Source organism: Taudactylus pleione, unplaced genomic scaffold (genome assembly GCF_031769625.1).
Source record: "Taudactylus pleione unplaced genomic scaffold, aTauple2 ptg000015l, whole genome shotgun sequence".
NCBI classification, from domain to species: domain Eukaryota; kingdom Metazoa; phylum Chordata; class Amphibia; order Anura; family Myobatrachidae; genus Taudactylus; species Taudactylus pleione.
This window is the reverse complement of record NW_028284417.1, coordinates 12,162,421-12,179,514: the sequence shown is the minus strand read 5'-3', so window position 1 is coordinate 12,179,514 and position 17,094 is coordinate 12,162,421. Positions and strand designations below refer to the sequence as shown.

The 17,094-nt window shown below is 46.1% G+C and overlaps 1 protein-coding gene across 2 annotated transcripts in view; it reads right to left on the bottom strand.

Moving 5' to 3' along the window:
• The window catches only part of SH3BGRL2 (SH3 domain binding glutamate rich protein like 2), a 36,201-nt gene that overhangs the window by 17,372 nt on the left and 1,735 nt on the right, over nt 1-17,094 (bottom strand). For both annotated transcript variants that reach the window (XM_088471663.1, XM_088471673.1), the window contains exon 2: nt 3,025-3,178. In XM_088471663.1, coding sequence (XP_088327789.1) covers nt 3,025-3,069 — 45 coding nt within the window. In that variant the 5' untranslated portion in view covers nt 3,070-3,178. The remainder of the gene's footprint in view (nt 1-3,024; nt 3,179-17,094) is intronic.

The following is a 17,094-nucleotide window of genomic DNA, read 5'->3' as shown; positions in this document are numbered from 1 at the left end:
AAAGGGGTTATTCCCAATTTTCAATATGTAAGAAAAGGCATTCATTGTAGAAATCAGATTTCTCCAGCGGTGCCTAACTGTACAAGAATGCCTTCATATAGGGATGTAGTGATATTGCCAGTGGACGGGATGCCGGCATAATGCCCACACAGATATCCCGAATGAGATCTGGATACCGGCGTCGGCATCCCGAACAATGAATCCAGAATGTCCACGGCCGGGTAAGTATTGCCATATCCCCGGAGAAGGGGGGGGGGTAAGGTTAATGTTAGGCACCACAAAAGGGAGGGTTAGGGTTGGGGGGAGAGGGCAGAGTTAGAGTACTTACGTACTTACCTTCCATCGTCGGGATCTACTCCTGTCGGGCTTCCGCAGTCTGGATTTTAACCAAGCAGTGCCGGTAACTTAAGAGTGAAAAAGGCTCTGGTTTTTGTTGTTGCTAAAACATTACGCCATCTGCACCTCACACATGTGCAGTAGGTTCGCACTGTGAAAACTACATATCGCATCGGCATACGCTGCTGCAGTACAAAGGTCGCTGAAGAGGTCAGTTACTGCAAAACCTCTCCGGCGACTAAACTGTTCATTGCACTGCTACCACATCCTGTATCATTGCAAGAAGTTGCGATACAGTATGTGTCTTAGTGCTGAGGTACTCAGCTAATGATACATTTACCCCTCCTTTTACGAATATTATATCATGTAAATTATAAGAGTTTAAAAGTTATTTTGTCCCATTTTCCCACTTCTATGGGTACAAATGGAGTTTGTATAGATTTGCTTCTTGGGACAGACCACCCAAAGAAAACCCACGCAAACACGGGTAGAACATTCCGTATTGCCTCCTATAACAGTGATACAGAATGTGATTGCACCATTTATCAAAGTTGAACTGCAGCAGGAGATGGTGTGAAAAACCAACTATACTGCAATGCAATTTTACCTTCCATCCTACAGCCATACTACCTTTATTTTCCTCTGTAAGGTGCATGTGCCAGCAGTAAAGGCCAACTAAACCAGTGCAGATTTCTGTTGGAGAATTTCTAAGAGAACACTGCTTTACCTTACATGTGTACAGTACATGCGCAAACAGAAAAGGTTGCACCTGTACAGCATCTGGCCATATGTTTTGGAAACAAGCAGTGGGGAGTGGGCATCTTGTTAAAATTGAAGGACAGTTGGATGGTGTAACATACATGAACAATATGTAGACAAAAGTGATTGGACACTGACAGCAAATAGATCAACGAGATATTATTGATGTCAGTACTTAGTAGGTCCACCATGTGCAGTGATTACTGCAGACACCTTTCTTTGCAAACTGTCCACAAGTTCCTGGACAATAGCAGGCGGTATATTTTGCCATTCCGCCTTAAGTACAGAGACCAATTGTGACACTGAGGAAGGTTGAGTGGCCTAGAAAGCACCTGTTGCTCCAATTCATCCCAGAGGTTCTCAATGGGCTTAAGATCTGGACTCTGAGCTGTCCAGTCCATCCGGGTTACCAAATTTTATGTATACCAGTCCAGCGTTGCCCTGGAAACATGACATGTGGCATTGTCGTCCTGTTAAAACATTTGCCGTTTCCGTAGAACTGCAAGCTATGAAGAGTGCTTGTCGAAACTGCAACATTAGTGGAACTTGTGTGCAATGTTTAATTTTTTTCTCTCTACAAATGAAAGCAAACATATTTCATAATACTGCTAAACTATTTAAGGGATTGTAGTAATTTCTGAAAAACTACCGGGCATATTTATAAAAAATTGTGGGGTATAGAGAGTGGACCCAATGCATCCTGAGAGCTGAAAGCTTTAACTGGTTGTGCACGGATTGGTTCCCATCACCTACATCCCCAAGGTCTCCCTGCAGAGCCTATGGATCCTGAAGAAGAAATAAGGATTTTTTATTTTGTAGAACTCAATTTTCAGATGGCATTATATAAGGTAAGCCTTAAACGATTTATTTGATGTTTTCCTGCTACCTGAATAGCAGAAAACGTTAAGCGCTGTAGAAAGCAAGGACTTGCTCTTTACAGTTAGATGTTGTAGGAGTCGGCCATTAACGGAGAAGATAATTGCGTTATCCTCTTCGTTAACCCATTCCTGCATAGCTGGCATACTTAAATCCAGGGCTGGACTAGCCATCTGGCACTTCTGCCAAATGCCAGAATGGTCAATGAACTGGTGAGCCGGTCCGGTCCGAAAGCCTGGCCGAGCAACTCCGCCTCTCGGCGCTCGGCCGGAATACTGAGAGACGGGGGGCGTGCCACGAGGCCAGGCCCGTTACTCACAGTAACCACATGAGAACAGAATGCCAGAGGTTATCTAAAGCCCCAGTACTTCCCTGCTTAATTCATGCTGAAACTGTCTCCGCATGATTAAGTAAAATTTTGCTAGCTGAACAGACCCCATAGTACTACATATGCTACACTATATGTACTGCTATACCCAATTCAACAATACATTACAAACTGTAATCATTTCACTTTTGCCTCACCATAAATTGCACTATAATATTTGCAACCAGAAGTAGAAGTGACAGTTATATATAGACTAGCAAGAAATCAGCCATATCTAGAATACACTACAGTAGAACCAGTAACCAATAAATTACATTTTAGATATGTGCGCTTACATGAAATGTACTATAAATCTGGAAATAAAACAAATGAATCTGAAGTAAGCATACCCCATATATTGTACATACTAATACACTACTTCCCAGTCTTGAACCATCACTTCTTATTCAATTACTATACCTCACCTCATTACTGCTTCATCCCTAACAAGTTATCTCATGCGTATGGGAAGTTGCTAAAAAGCGAATATGGACAGAATTGAGATTAACTATAAAAATGTCCATTAAGAAAACCCAGCAATGACTGTATGACTGTCCTGAATAATAATAAAGTAAAAATAAAATTATATATTATCCACGGATACTCTTTTTGCAAGAATAAAGGAAGTCGTTCGGATGTGTAACAAAACTATACAAGAAGGGGGAAAAGATATGTACAATACTTACCGTCGTGGAGCCGGAGGAAGATGCTGTGTACACCCTATTGACCATCCTCACTGTGAAGACGTGAAGACTATCAGTCAGACAAGCTCAGCAGCAGATCATTAACCTTCCAGCATGTGTGACAGCAGCAGCAAGTCCCTAGAGTTCTGGATGCCGCCTACGTGAAATAAATAACCCAGATTACACACAGCAGTACCAGGATCAGCAGGAGGCAGGGGTGTGTGCACGTCACCAGCACACTGTAGCCTCAGTAGTACTAGCAACCTCCTGCACACACCGACCGAGGTGTTATTATCAGTCACCTCCCTCCGCACCGCCCAGACTGGGAAGGAGGCGCCCCAGTCACCCAACCCCGAACATGAGTGATTAACTCTGTAACAGCCGGAGATCGCTGTATTGTACATACATCATTTTACAATGGGGCTGCAGCACAGTAGAAGCTGTAAAGCACTGCTTCCACCTTCTGTGTATACGCGGTATTACACCGGGTTACTTCATTCAATAGTCTGCGTTTACTTTTTTTGCAGATACATATTCTCAAATATTTTTGCACATGGATTTTTATAGTAAACAATTAGTATACATAACTCATGTGCAATCTGCTGTACTGTAAATTAAATTCTAGTTTTTCAGGTCAGTTTGAGGAGGGAACACTGATATATCTAAATCCAAATATAGAATTGTTCCACCCCCCCTAGAAAAAAATGAACATCTCAGGACAATGCTTTCAATGGTATACCTCTTCCACCAAAATAGCACTCCTTAAATGTGAAAGCGCATATCTATGTATGCAAGTAACAAACAATAAGCCTGATTCAGCAGTGGATGGAGGCAGAGGCCTAATTAGGCATAGACAAATTAGGCAAATGCCTAGGGCAGGGGTGGCAAACCAGTCAGAATCAAAGAGCCCAAAAATATTTGTAGGTATGTCAAAGAGCCGAGATTATGCGTTTTGTTGGAGCATGTAAAAGCGCATGCACACAATCACCGTACAGGTAACTATTACAGGGAAAGAAAAAGTCAGAACAATATAAAAAGCATATCCACATAAAATACACTGAAACAAGCCAGATCCACATAAAATACACTGAAAAAGTCACATCCACAAATGATAAAATAAAAAAAGATTTACATAATACATGCAGCCCCTCCATGTGTCACGTGTCACAACAGTAGCCTCTCGTGTCACTCCAGCAGTCAATGTCAGTCAGGGGAGCCGTATCAGGACAATGGAAGAGCCACATGTGGCTCAAGAGTCACAGGTTGGCCACCACTGGCCTAGGGCATTTGAAATGCCTAGGGGCATGCATTCCAAGCCTAGGGCCAACTCAGCTTGACAGCGAGCAATGATGGGATCGGGACAGACGGACGCACCTCTGCTCTTGCTGTACTTATGCAATCGGAGCTCTCAGCTCAGCTCTGATCGGCCTGCAGCTCATACAGCTGGCAGCGGCGAGTCTGGGGAGCAGAGACAGTGGGGGGCAGCGGGCCCTAGGGGCATATTTATAATAGGTGCAAGGTGTGCAGTGCACACGGGCCCCTGGGTCCAGGGGGGGCCCACACCGCACACCCATACTTTTTTATTCATACTTACCTCTCTGATGTCCCATGGATACGGTTATTTTCCCGGTGTTTGCGCATGTGTAGTAGGAAATCACGGGCAAAATGGCTGCCGCGCCATTTTCTCTGTGAACTGTGCATGCGCAGTAGACTCCAGGCACACTCTAGTGTCCGGAGTCTGCTACTGTTGTCAGTTCGCTGGCAGCAGCCAGGGAGAGGGGAGTGGGACCCCGGACGGTGAGTGAACACGGGCTCTTTCCGCTCTTAATGCACCCCTGGCGGGCACTAACAAAAGTCGCCACTGGAGGAGGGCTGCAGGGCATGCCAAACCACAGCAGCTCCTCCTCCCATGGACCTTTGGAGTCCAGTAGCCTGGGCTTGTCTGCAGGGAGACAAACAGGGGGGTGGAAGCGCCAATGCTCTTGCTGGCACAGGGCACTAAAATGTTTAGTTACAGCTCTGTGGTAGAGGATTGCAATGGGTGAGGGGTGATGGATGTTGCTGGCTGCTGCTGTGATCTGTACTGCTAGTTGATTGGTGCTGTGCTTGGAGAGGGGTGCTGGGTCAGAGGCGGAACTAGCAATAGTGCAAGGGGGCACAACCCAAAATCTTGCCTAGGGCATCAAACTGATTAGGGCTGGCTCTGCGTCACCGGGTCTTGTAACACCAGTGATGTGCGGTGAGGTGAATGGCTGGGGAGGCACACATGGGGGTGGGTCTGTAGGAATGTAATTAACATGGCAGCAGTCAAAATCCAGGCACCGGAATCCCGACATCACTTGAAATGCCGATGCCGGCATCCCAACAGCCGCCATCCCGAACGTATGTATAACGGGCAGGATAGGTTTACACTGCGGGGGCGGGGGTTGTTAGGTTTAGGCACCACTATGGCTAGGGTTAGGCACTAAGGGGGGAGGGTTAGGATTAGGCTGCAGGAAGGGAGGGTTAGGCGGTGAAGTGGGGAGAGGGGGAGAGTTAGTATCCTTACGGAGCCCCTGTCCTGATTCTGAGCATTGTGTAGCCGCTGTCGGTCTTTCTACTGAAACTAGAAACTGATTACAATAAACAAAGATGTTTATAAGTTATTATTATCTTCTTTGTATTATTTTAATCATTTTTATATAAAAACTCTGGAGCATGACAGGGAGTATGATAGGGGAGGGAGTATGACAGGGGTCCCTGGATGACACCCGATGCACACTTCATATCCCCATCGCGCGGTGGAGTCGAGCGCATCCAAAAAGGGGTGTGACTTCATTGGAAATCCCATTCGCATCACTCAGGGGGAGTGCCCAGCATCCCCAGAGATGCTGGGCTGCCCCGGACATGCCTGCATTGTCGGATCATCCTCTGTGACATGAGCTGAGTGCTGCTGGAGAATGTGACACTGCAGCACCTGGCTCCTGTCACTGAGGAGGAGTCGGCATTTTGGCATCACCCCCATAGTGACTGGACAGAGGTACTATCTAAGCTGTTTACATGGTAGCAGCTGCAATTGCTCTAATATGGTCAATCACTGACAGTCTGCTGCTGAACTGTGAGCAACATCGCAGACCTGTACTTCACATGTGTAACATGGGAATCTGTGTAAAAGATTTATCTGTGTCCTGAATCAGGCCCAATATCATTAAAACATTAAGATGCATTCGACAATAAAGGAGGCGCTAACTAAAGCCACTGAGAGGAAGGGGGTACCAATTACCCAGGCCCAGGCTGTTTGGAGGAGCTCTGGTCCAACGTCGCCCCCGCCACCCTCTCTTACCCGTCAGCAGCAGCCTCTCTCCTGTGTGGGGGAGATATCACATTAATCACCCCCCTGGATTTGCCCCTGGCTAAAGGTCTCACAGCGCATTTGCATGCCTCCTGACTGTCCTGCTTTTGGCAGGACAGACCCGCTATTCAGGGACTGTCCTGCTGTCCTACCCATGGGCTGCAGTGTTCTGTGGTGGGGGGAAGTTGGGGGGGGAGATCACTCAGACCGCTGCTCTGCATAGCATAGGAGAGCAGCGGGTGAATAGATCCCGTGCGCATGTGCACGGCATTGCTTCCTTGTGAGGGGAGAGCCTGGGGGCAGTCCAACATCTCTATGCTGTAAGGCCACACCCCCTTTTCAGGGGGTGTGCACCTCCAGCAGAATGTGGAAGTCCCAAATCTGAAATTACAAATGTTGGGAGGTATGCATTGACGGTGCTGTAAATATTTATTCAAATAAGGGGACGTGGCCATGACTCCCGCAGTTAGATTATGCTCCTGAAAAAGTACCTGGGCCCAGCCAAGCTTTCTATGGCCCTAGTTCCAACAAGCAGTGTTATCTGAGAAAATTGGTAAAATAAAAGAAATGGCCATCAGTGTCTGTTATGTCTCTGCCACCCCTCTGCATCTCTAGAGCGCCATCCCATGTGTCCTCTATAATACCATCCCCGTTGTATGTCTTCAGCACCAGCCCCCTGCATGTCTTCAGCATCATCCTCCTGCATCTCTGCAGCACCATCCTCCTGCGTTTCTCCAATACTCTTCAGCTCAGCCCTCTGCGTCTCTTCAGCCCACCCCCACTGCGTCTCATGCCCTGTGCAACTCTCCAGCAACATCCCCCATGCTTTTATCCAGTGCCATACTCCTGCATCTCTCAGGCTCAGCCCCCTGCATCTCTCCAACTCACACCCCAGCTCATAACCCTGTCTCTCCAGTTCACATCCCTGCATCTATCAAGCTCTGCCCCCTCTGTGTTTCCAGCTCACATGCCTGCATCTCTCCAGCTCAGCCTGCTGTGTCACTCTTGTTCACCCCCTTCATCTCTCCAGTTCATGCTCCCTGCGTCTCTCGGGCCATTCCCATGCTTTTATCCAGCGCTATCCTCCTTCGTCTCTTTAGCACATTCCTAATGCACCTGTCCAGCTCAGCTCCCTGAGTCTCTTCAGCTCCAGCTTCCCTTCTGTCTCTCTAGCTCAGCCCCCTGCATCTCTCCATCTCACACGCCTGTGTCTCTCCAGCTCTAACCCTTGTGTCTCTCCAACTCATCCTCTGCATATCTCCAGCTCACACCCCTGCATCTCTCAACTACACACCCTTGTGTCTCTCCTGTTCACACCTGTGTCTCTCCAGCTCACATCCCTGCCTTTCTCCAGCTCAACCCCTGCATCTTTCCAGCTCACACCTGTGTCTCTCCAGCTCAGCCCCTTGTATCTCTTCAGCTCGCATCCATGTCTGTCCAGCTCAAACCCATCTCTCCAGATCAGCCTCCTGCATCTCCAGGTCATAACCCCTGCACCTCTCCAACTTAGCCCCTGTGTCTCTTCAGCACCATCCCCATGCTTTTATCAAATGCCATCCTACTGCTTCTCTTTAGCACAAGCTTCCTACATCTCTCCAGCTTAGCCCTCTGCATCTCTTCAGCTCCAGCTCCCCTTCTGTCTTGCTAGGTCAGCCCCCTGCATCTCTCCAGCTCCCCTTCTGTCTCTCCAGCTCACACCTCTGCATCTTTCCAGAACAGTCCACTGCATCTCTCCATCACCTTCCCCCATGCTTTTATCCTGTGTCTCTCCAGCTCAGCCAGTAATCACTCTTGTTTTTTCCCTGCATCTCTCCATCTCATGCCCCTTGCATCTCTCCAGCTTATCCCCTGCATCTCTCCAGCACCATCCTCCATGCTTTTTTCTTATAATTCTTTATTTTAAATGGTCAGCCAAAATGGAAGTTAATAAAGAAAAAAAGGGGTAACAAGAGCCCAGTACAGACAAAATTTTTAAGAATTGTAATAAACAGAGAAAAGAACAATCAAATGTTTGATAGAAGGGAGAGGGATAAACAGGGTATGGTGAGGGGATGGGGGGAGGAGAATACAACACTTCATTATAAGGGTTGATACACACGAAGCATCTAGAAATAAGAACACACAGCAACATAAGAGGTAAAATAAAACAAAAATTAGAGCAAAGACATCAGTCGCCACCCATGGGTCCACACATGAGGTTAGTGGAAAGGGGAGGGAGACTATGGGCCTGATTCAGACCCGCTCGATGGTGCCCTAGTGTGCATGCCGGAGGGAGCTCCATCGTGCGCATGCGCGAGACCCGGATAGCGACAGCCAAGCTGTCGCTCCGGGTCTCGCACCAAAGGGGGAGTGCTGTCGATGGTGAGTGACAGCACGCCCCCTTTGGTGGGCGTGCCGGGGGCGTGGCTGCCAGACGGAGGCGTTCCCATGGGAACGCCTACCGTCTGGGTCTGGCCCCACTGACATCACTAGTGATGTCAGTGGGAGTGATTTTGGCTCTGATAGAGCCAAAATCACTCCAGGGCTTGCAGTCACCGAGACCCTACCGCAGGGTCTCGTCGCAAGCACGATGGTCGCGATGGTAACCCACAGCTATGCGAGCGTCCAGGAGGACGCACCAAAAAAAAAAAAACACCCTGATTCAGAGTGGGCGCTCGTTCAGAGCGTCTGGTTCTGAATCAGGCCCTATGCTCAGCAATCAATCAGGGAGCCCAAACTTGGGTAAAAACATGTCTTCGGTCATGGAGGTAATAAATTATCTCCTCCATGGCTGCAAAATGCCAGATCTGACTCGACTCTTAAGTACAGAGAAAAGTGGTGGGGAGGAGTTTTTCCAGTTTAGAGCAATAAGGGATTTCGCTGCCGCCAGGAGGTGTGCAGCCAGTTTCTTGGAAAATTTGCCAATATCCGGGGGTGAGTAGCACAATAAAAATGTCCAGGGATCTATTGGAATCAGAGCCTCAAGGAGGGAATTCACAGGGCCATGAACTGAGCCCCAGAAGGGAACAATAATCGGACTGGTCCACCAAATATGGATCATAGTAAACCTGCAGCCACAACCTTGCCAACAATCGGATGAAGAAGACAAGAACATTATATTAAGTCTCTCAGGAGGATAATACCAATGATAATAAATTTTGTATGCAGTCTCTTTTATTTTGGTTGCAATAGATCAGGGGTTCTCAAACTTTTTTGCTCTGGGACCCCGTCTAACAATAAAAATTATTACAGGACCCCAGCAAGTTACTGCAGAATAACTGCCACACATGCGTGGTCAGCAGACCGCTCATGCACAGTAGTACTATGGAGACGCAGTAGACTATGGAAACTGAAGTGAGGTATCTGCTAATGCAGGTTCAGAACTATGGGAGACAATGGAGGCGCCTCCTCTATTGCCTACAATATAGTTACCCCACTTAAGGCTATTCTATAGTAGTGTTCTTGTGCATAAGTGATAGATAGATAGATAGATAGATAGATAGATAGATAGATAGATAGATAGATAGATATGCACCACATTTATTTTCCCTTTTGTTTTAGGGGGGCACAAAAATAATAACTTGCCTCCTGGCATCTGGTATGAACTTACGCCACTGCGCTAATGTGATCATTTCATTTAGACATTGCAGAGACGAGCTCCTTTCGAAGCCCCAGTCCCTGCAAGGTGAGGCAGAGAGTGACTGGGGAGACAGTGGGTGACTGGGGAGGCAAAGGGTGACGTAGGAGGCAGTGGATAACAGGAAGCAGGAAGAAGCTGTGGGTGACAGGGAGAAACAGTGGGTGATGGTGGCAGAGGGTGGCATGAAAAGGCAGAGGGTGACTGGGGAGGCAATAGGTGACATAGGAGGCAGTGGGTAATGGGGAGAAGCAGTGGGTGACAGGGGGTAGGCAGAGGGTGTCGGGTGACGGAGAGGCAGTGGGTGGCAGGGAGAATCAAAGGATGGCAGTGGGTGAGGGGGAGGCAGTGGGTGGCAGCAAGAAGCAAGGGGTGACAGAGGGGGGGGGAAGTGGGTGAAAGAGAGAAGCAGTGGGTGGCAAGGAGCAGCATAGGGTGTCAGGAAAGACAGTGGGTGACTGGGGAGGCAAAGGGTGACATAGGAGGCAGTGGGTAACAGGGAGAACGAGTGGCTCACATGGGGAGGCAGAGGGTGACAGGGAAAGACAGAGGGTGGCAAGGGGTGACTGGATGACAGGTAGAGACAGGGTGTTAGGGGGGAGGCAGATCATGGCATGGAAAGGCAGAGAGTGACTGGGGAGGCAATAGGTGACATAGGATGCAGTGAGTAATAAGGAGAAGCAGTGGGTAACAGGGAGAACCAGTGGGTGACAGGGGGAGGTAGTAGATGAGAAAGACAGAGGGTGCAGTGCGTTTTAAGGGGGAGGCAGTGGATGACGGGGGAGGCAATGGGTTTTTAATAAATGGGTTTTTAATAAATGTGTTTTTTTTCCCCCTCCAGTTCCCACACTGTGTGCTCCCCTATTCCCCCATAGGGTCTGTGCTCAACACTCCCCTCAGTCCTCCTCCTGCTTAAGTTTCTTCTCCCTAAACAGCAATCAACACACATTCTGTGTCCTCCCACCCTGGGAGTAGCGGTCACCCAGGCTGCACTTACTTAACAACATCTGCACAGACGGCAGAGAGAGTATGGCAGCTGGCTCCTCTGAGTCTGCTGCTGAGGCTTGCTGCCTGTGTGTAAGTTTTTGCTGCTGGGCAAGAGGACAAGAGAAGCTGAGCACTGGGGTGGGACAGGGCTGGCTGATGACTCCTCGGATCTCTCAGCCAGTGATCCGAAGAGTCTGAAATAACAGACAGTTCAACTGGTTTCACTCTCCTCAGAGGGGTCATCAACCTCACCCCATGTGAGTCGCGACCCCAAGCTGAGATGGCCGCGACCCACTTTGGGGTCACAACCCACAGTTTGAGAACTGCTGCAATAGAGCTTTTGGGTATCCCCAGTCTCATTTTGCCCCAGGCCTCATCATCTGGAGGACGTCCAAGATCTTGTTTCCAAGCAATTTCATGGGGTCTAAGAGAGGGAAGGGTAGTGTCTAAAAGGAGAGCATAAAGTTGGGAAATCAAACCTTTAGATAAGAGATGATGCTTACAAAGACTCTCAAAAGGGGTAAGGGCTTGGAGAACAGAGAGTGGAGGTACAGATTGTAAAAAATTGCAGATTTGAAAGAATTAAAAAGGGTTAAGTGTCTGGGATGGGTTTTTCTCTTGTAGTGCTGACAGAGATAATCATTGGTTGCAAAAGGACTATAAATAAATATAGAAGGAAGGGAGCTGTAATAAGTTGCTGCCCCAAGCAGCTGCTCAATAGAGATAGTTGGTCTCTAGGGAGAAAGTGCAGAAAATGACAAAAGCAACGCTTGAGAATCGTATATAAAGGATTTAATTAGCCTAAGTGCAAATAATCAAAACAACATTAAAATACATAAGAACAAGTAGTCCAATGTTCAACCAACATATAATGAATATTGGAAAGGCATAGATGTAAATAAATAAAACCTGATGCACCAATTGTGTTGAAGATTGAGTCCAAGCACTAGTGTTGAGTTCTCAAATAATAAATGTCCCACAAGGGGATGACAATAGAATTACCGGCTGATGTATAGTCTCAAGGTTGTCCTTAATTAGCGATGGTCCTACCATGAGGTATAATCCAATGCAAACATGGAAGCAATCCTTATGGTGAGAAGTTAGCCGTCGTTGAAGATGCATGCAATGTCCCAAATCCGGATTATAGTCCAAAGAGCTCACAAGGTGATTGATTATAAGGTGACAGGTGCCAATACAAACAGTGTAGGTCCACCAATGCGTTTCACTGCCTGTTGGCAGCTTTTTCAAGGATATAACCATTGGCCCTGGTCAGAAAAATTAGAGGGGAATCTAAGCCTACATTAGTCCAATAAAGGAACCTCACAGTAGAGCAGTGATTCCCAACCTCGGTCCTCAAGGCACACTAACAGTCCTGGTTTTAGTGATATCAATGATTGAGCACAGATGGTTAAATAAAAATAACTGAGGTTCTAATTAAGTCAGCTGTGCTCAAGTATGGTTATCTTTAAAACCTAGACTGTTAGTGTGCCTTGAAGACTGTGGTTGGGAACCCCTGCAGTAGAGGATACAGGAGGGAACAGGGAATTATGCCAGATAAGAGTTAAAGCAGATGCTGGGGAAGTAAGATTCATTTTGTTTGAATAGAGATCCCAGAGTATGGAAATAAATTTCATAGTGGGGAGCAGTTTAAGAGCGGGTGGCCGGTGTGTGGTGATAGGCTCCATAAGAAAGTTAATTCTGGAAGAGCAAGTTAGGCCGATTCAATGTCTAGCATGAAGTAAAGCCCGATGGAGAGTAGGAAGCATCCTCCATTTTTTAATACAGCTCCATCCTCCTGCATCACTCCAGCTCAGATTCATGAGTTTTTCCAGCTCAGTCTTCTCTTCTGTCTTTCCAGCTCAGCCTCCTGCATCTCTCCAGTTCACAGCCCTGCATCTCTCCAGTTCACAGCCCTGCATCTCTCCAGCTTACACCCCTGCATCTCTCCAGCTCACACCCCTGCGTCTCTCCAGCTCATTCTGTATTTACAGAACATATATAATTTCCACTTATGATGTCGGTATATATATGTTTGCATATGTGTTATGTATGGAATGTCTGTGGCTTGCTGTCATCTTTGGGCAGCATATTTTCACAGTGGTTAGCATTTCAGCTTATTTGTGTGGAGTTTATACATCCCCCTATGTTTGTGTTGGCTGGCTCCAATATCCTCCCACACTCAAAAACAGTCATACTTGTATTTGAATTCCTTTCCTCATACCTCATATTTATATCAGTTTTGTAACTGCTGGTATGGGCCAGTGAGACCAAGTAAACACCCAAACAACCACACACTTACATATATATATATTTACATAGGATGGTTGAGATTCCTCATGTTAGAGAGCAGTGTGCTCCGACACGGTCTCCTCTCTCTACTATACATGGTGGGTACTAGGACCAGAGTCAGAGGGAGGCATAACCTTCAACCTGATGATGTCACTACTGGGCTACGGCTCATGTATAGCTGGCACCATCTTTATTGTGTAGTTTCACAGTACTGTGTGGATGCACAGTACTCAGCTCTTGAGGTGAGACACCTAAATACCGCTGATAACCCCTGCAAGTCAAGAAAGACACATAGCCAGTGTCAATCATCTGTTTAAGTTGAAGACTTAGGACCTGCACATCACCTGTTAAGTTTTTAAGAATATTCCAAAACTTGACTAAAAGAACTGTTACAGTTGATAAACAAGGATATTTTGATTCAGTACTTCACTTAGTATGCAAAGTTAGATGTAAAGCCAATATTCCCATTTGTAAAAGCACAACATTAACATAAGCATAACACAACATTAACGGAGCCGGCTCCATTGTGCGCATGCGCGAGACCTGGATAGCGACGGGCAATCCGTCGCTCCGGGTCTCGTACCAAAGGGGGCATGCTGTCGATGTTGAGTGACAGCATGTCCCCTTTGGTGGGCGGGTCGGGGGCGTGGCTGCCCAGACGGAGGCATTCTCATGGGAACGCCTACCGTCTGGGGCTGGCCCCACTGACATCACAAGTGATGTCAGTGGGAGTGCTTTCAGCTCTGTTAGAGCCGAAAGCACTCTGGGGCTTGCGGCAACGAAACCCTACCACAAGGGTCTCGTTGCAAGCCCGATGATCGCGATGGTCTTGACCATCGCAACCATCTTCCTGGCCGCTTGCTATAGCTGTGGGTGGTCACCCACAGCTATGCGAGCGGCCAGGATGCCGCTCTGAAAAACAAGAAGGCCGGCCCTGATTCAGAGCGAGCGCTCTGTCAGAGCGTCTGGCTCTGAATCAGGGCATTAATGTATTAACCTAGTAATTGAGTGCAGCTGCCAATTAAGAAGATAGTGACAATTCTTCAAAATGATATATCAAAGAAAGAATTAACTGCATGCTCAAAAACACGTAGTCCCACAGAAATTAAATTTAATATTTTATTTTAAAAAATCGGACAGTAATTAATTATGCTATACATTCAACTCATCAATGATCATCTATCAAAAATTATGCAATATGAAATAATACAGTATCTAGATGGATAAACAATACTGTATCCTAATACACTCTAATGAAAACAGATTTACACTAAAATGCAATCTGGAGGACTGCAACAAGTATATGCAAAATCTTCACTATAGAAAAAAAACATTTAGTATACTGGGGTGGTCGTGAAAAAGTACCTGTAATTTGCACAGATGGCTATTTTGTCAGGCTTTTTGTATAAAGTCTCGGTATAAATAGTAGAAAATAAAAGTCGCCTTATATATAGGCTACTTATGACCTCAGTCTCTCTCTGCTCTCAGAGAGCCCCCGGGGGTATGTGATGTAAATCTGTTTGTGGATCAGTAATGCCGCGTGGAGAGGCAATCTCAGATCTTAGTGACAGTCAACTTCCCATGATAGTAGTGATGCGCTCTCGGCCTCACAGAAGCAGTCTATGGTAGAGGCAACAATCGGCGCTGTAGAGGAGGTATATTCGCCCTGTGTCTCCATTTTGCTGCGTGTGGTAATCCCCTCGGGTCTGTGTTTGGGGTTTGTTCTAATATGCAGTTGGAGAGTGGAGACTGCTCGTGAGTGTCTCTGGATATAGTGGCACCAGATACTTGGTGCGTGAGGGAGGCCGGTAAAGATCTATGTTAGCTATAATGCCAAATAGATGCACTCGTCCTCCACAATGTGCACTGATAGCATTGATGCTCAACGCGTTTCCGTGCCTATAGACAGCTTCGTCAAGAGCGTGTACTTTTTCACGACCACCCCAGTATACTAAATGTTTTTTTCTATAGTGAAGATTTTGCATATACTTGTTGCAGTCCTCCAGATTGCATTTTAGTGTAAATCTGTTTTTATTAGAGTGTATTAGAATACAGTATTGTTTATCCATCTTGTCGAAGTCGAATAATTGCATGCGACCACAATTCAACTGTTACCAGACGATTTGGTCGTCCGCTGTACGATATATGTTGGTACAATCCAGGACGCACCATTGCGTGCGCACGCACCCAGTGTGCGCACGTATCCACACATTCGCACACTAAATAGCGAATAATATACAACACTCTCGCACTGACAAACACAATATTCATGCAGGGTTTAGTTAGTAATGAGAAACAGCTTCTGTATACATGTCTAAGAAAAGTAATTGAAAAAAAATACACCAGGATACTGTGAGTGTTTTACATATAAATTGAGAATCCCCGCATACAGACAAGTATGGCTGTGGCAATTGAAATATAACCCAGACACTGATATGCACAATTGAATTTGTCTGAATGAAGAGTTAGAAACAATTGTTAGAGGTTTGCTTAAGAAGTACTGACAAGTGTATTCTAAATAGGCAGGGGAAAACCTTTGAATTAGCTATCAGACGAAGTGGCAACGGCAGTCAGCTGGGGGTCTCCACCCTGCTTGAAAAGAACCTCGCTGCTTGTAACACCTTGCACTGTAGTTTTAAAATATGTTAGAAAGGGATAAAATATATAGTAAGTAACCCATCATAAATACACTGAATTGCATAACACACACACATAGACTTACATGCATAAACACAGCACATTACACACAGTTGCGCTGTTTATCATAGGCACTCTACCAAAAACGCACCACGCATATTAGCAACTTTACGCAATATTGTCTTACACTTACACAAATTTCCTAAAAGGTTCCTTAGTATAAAGGCTAATATTAGAGGGTTTATTCGTTATTGTATAATGTTATAAAACGCATATATTTCATATCTAAGGTTTAGTATGTAGTAGCCACATCGTGTTTGGTGCTATTCTAAACCACATTTTATTTGCAGATCTCTGTTTCCTTTGGCAAGGAGATCGCAACATGCGTCTGCAAGTTATGGATTATAGAGAATTATGTGTTAGAATGTACTTTGTATGTAGTGTCTATTGATTAGTTAAAACACACACAAAACAACCATTGGAGGGCTGAACTACCATTGTACCAACTGACCTATGATAGAAGAACCAAGAAGAATAACCAATAGGATTATGCCAACTCGTTTCTATTGTATTGCCTAATCTCTGCAAGGATTTATATGCAAGCACCCTGGATCTGTTAGTTAGTCATCATATTCTTTCTGTTGAAGGAAGCTTCACCTTTGATGCCGGAAATCTGGATCCAGAGCGCCAGCGTAATGTATTGACTGTACCTTGTTTATGTATAATCTTTTGCGCCAATTGTATTTTAGATCAAGGCGTGTAACCATCTGCTTTTTGGTGAATAATATCTTTATGTGCTTTGGAACCACAATCAAAGTCTGGAAAGCAATTATTTCTTGTACGACTTATAACGCTAAATAGTGACATTTAGGGTGTATAGATAAGTTTCAATTTCTGCTGTTGTTTCAGTTGCTTACTCATTTTTATAAGATACCTCACAGTAACCTCGTTATTACCCTTTAAATCATCCTGTGGACTTACAATCAAATGAGGTTGCTTACCGAACAGTATCTCAAAGGGGGACAGTAATAAAGAGTTTAGGAGGGGAGAGGAGGAGACTCTAGATGGAGGGAAGACAATGAGTTCAGTTTTGGCCATGTTGAATTTGAGACAGTGCATGGACATCCAGGAGGAGATGGTGGAAAGGCAACTGGACACCCGTGAGAGGATGGAAGGGGAGAGATAAGAAGAGGAGAGGTAGAGTTGAGTGTCT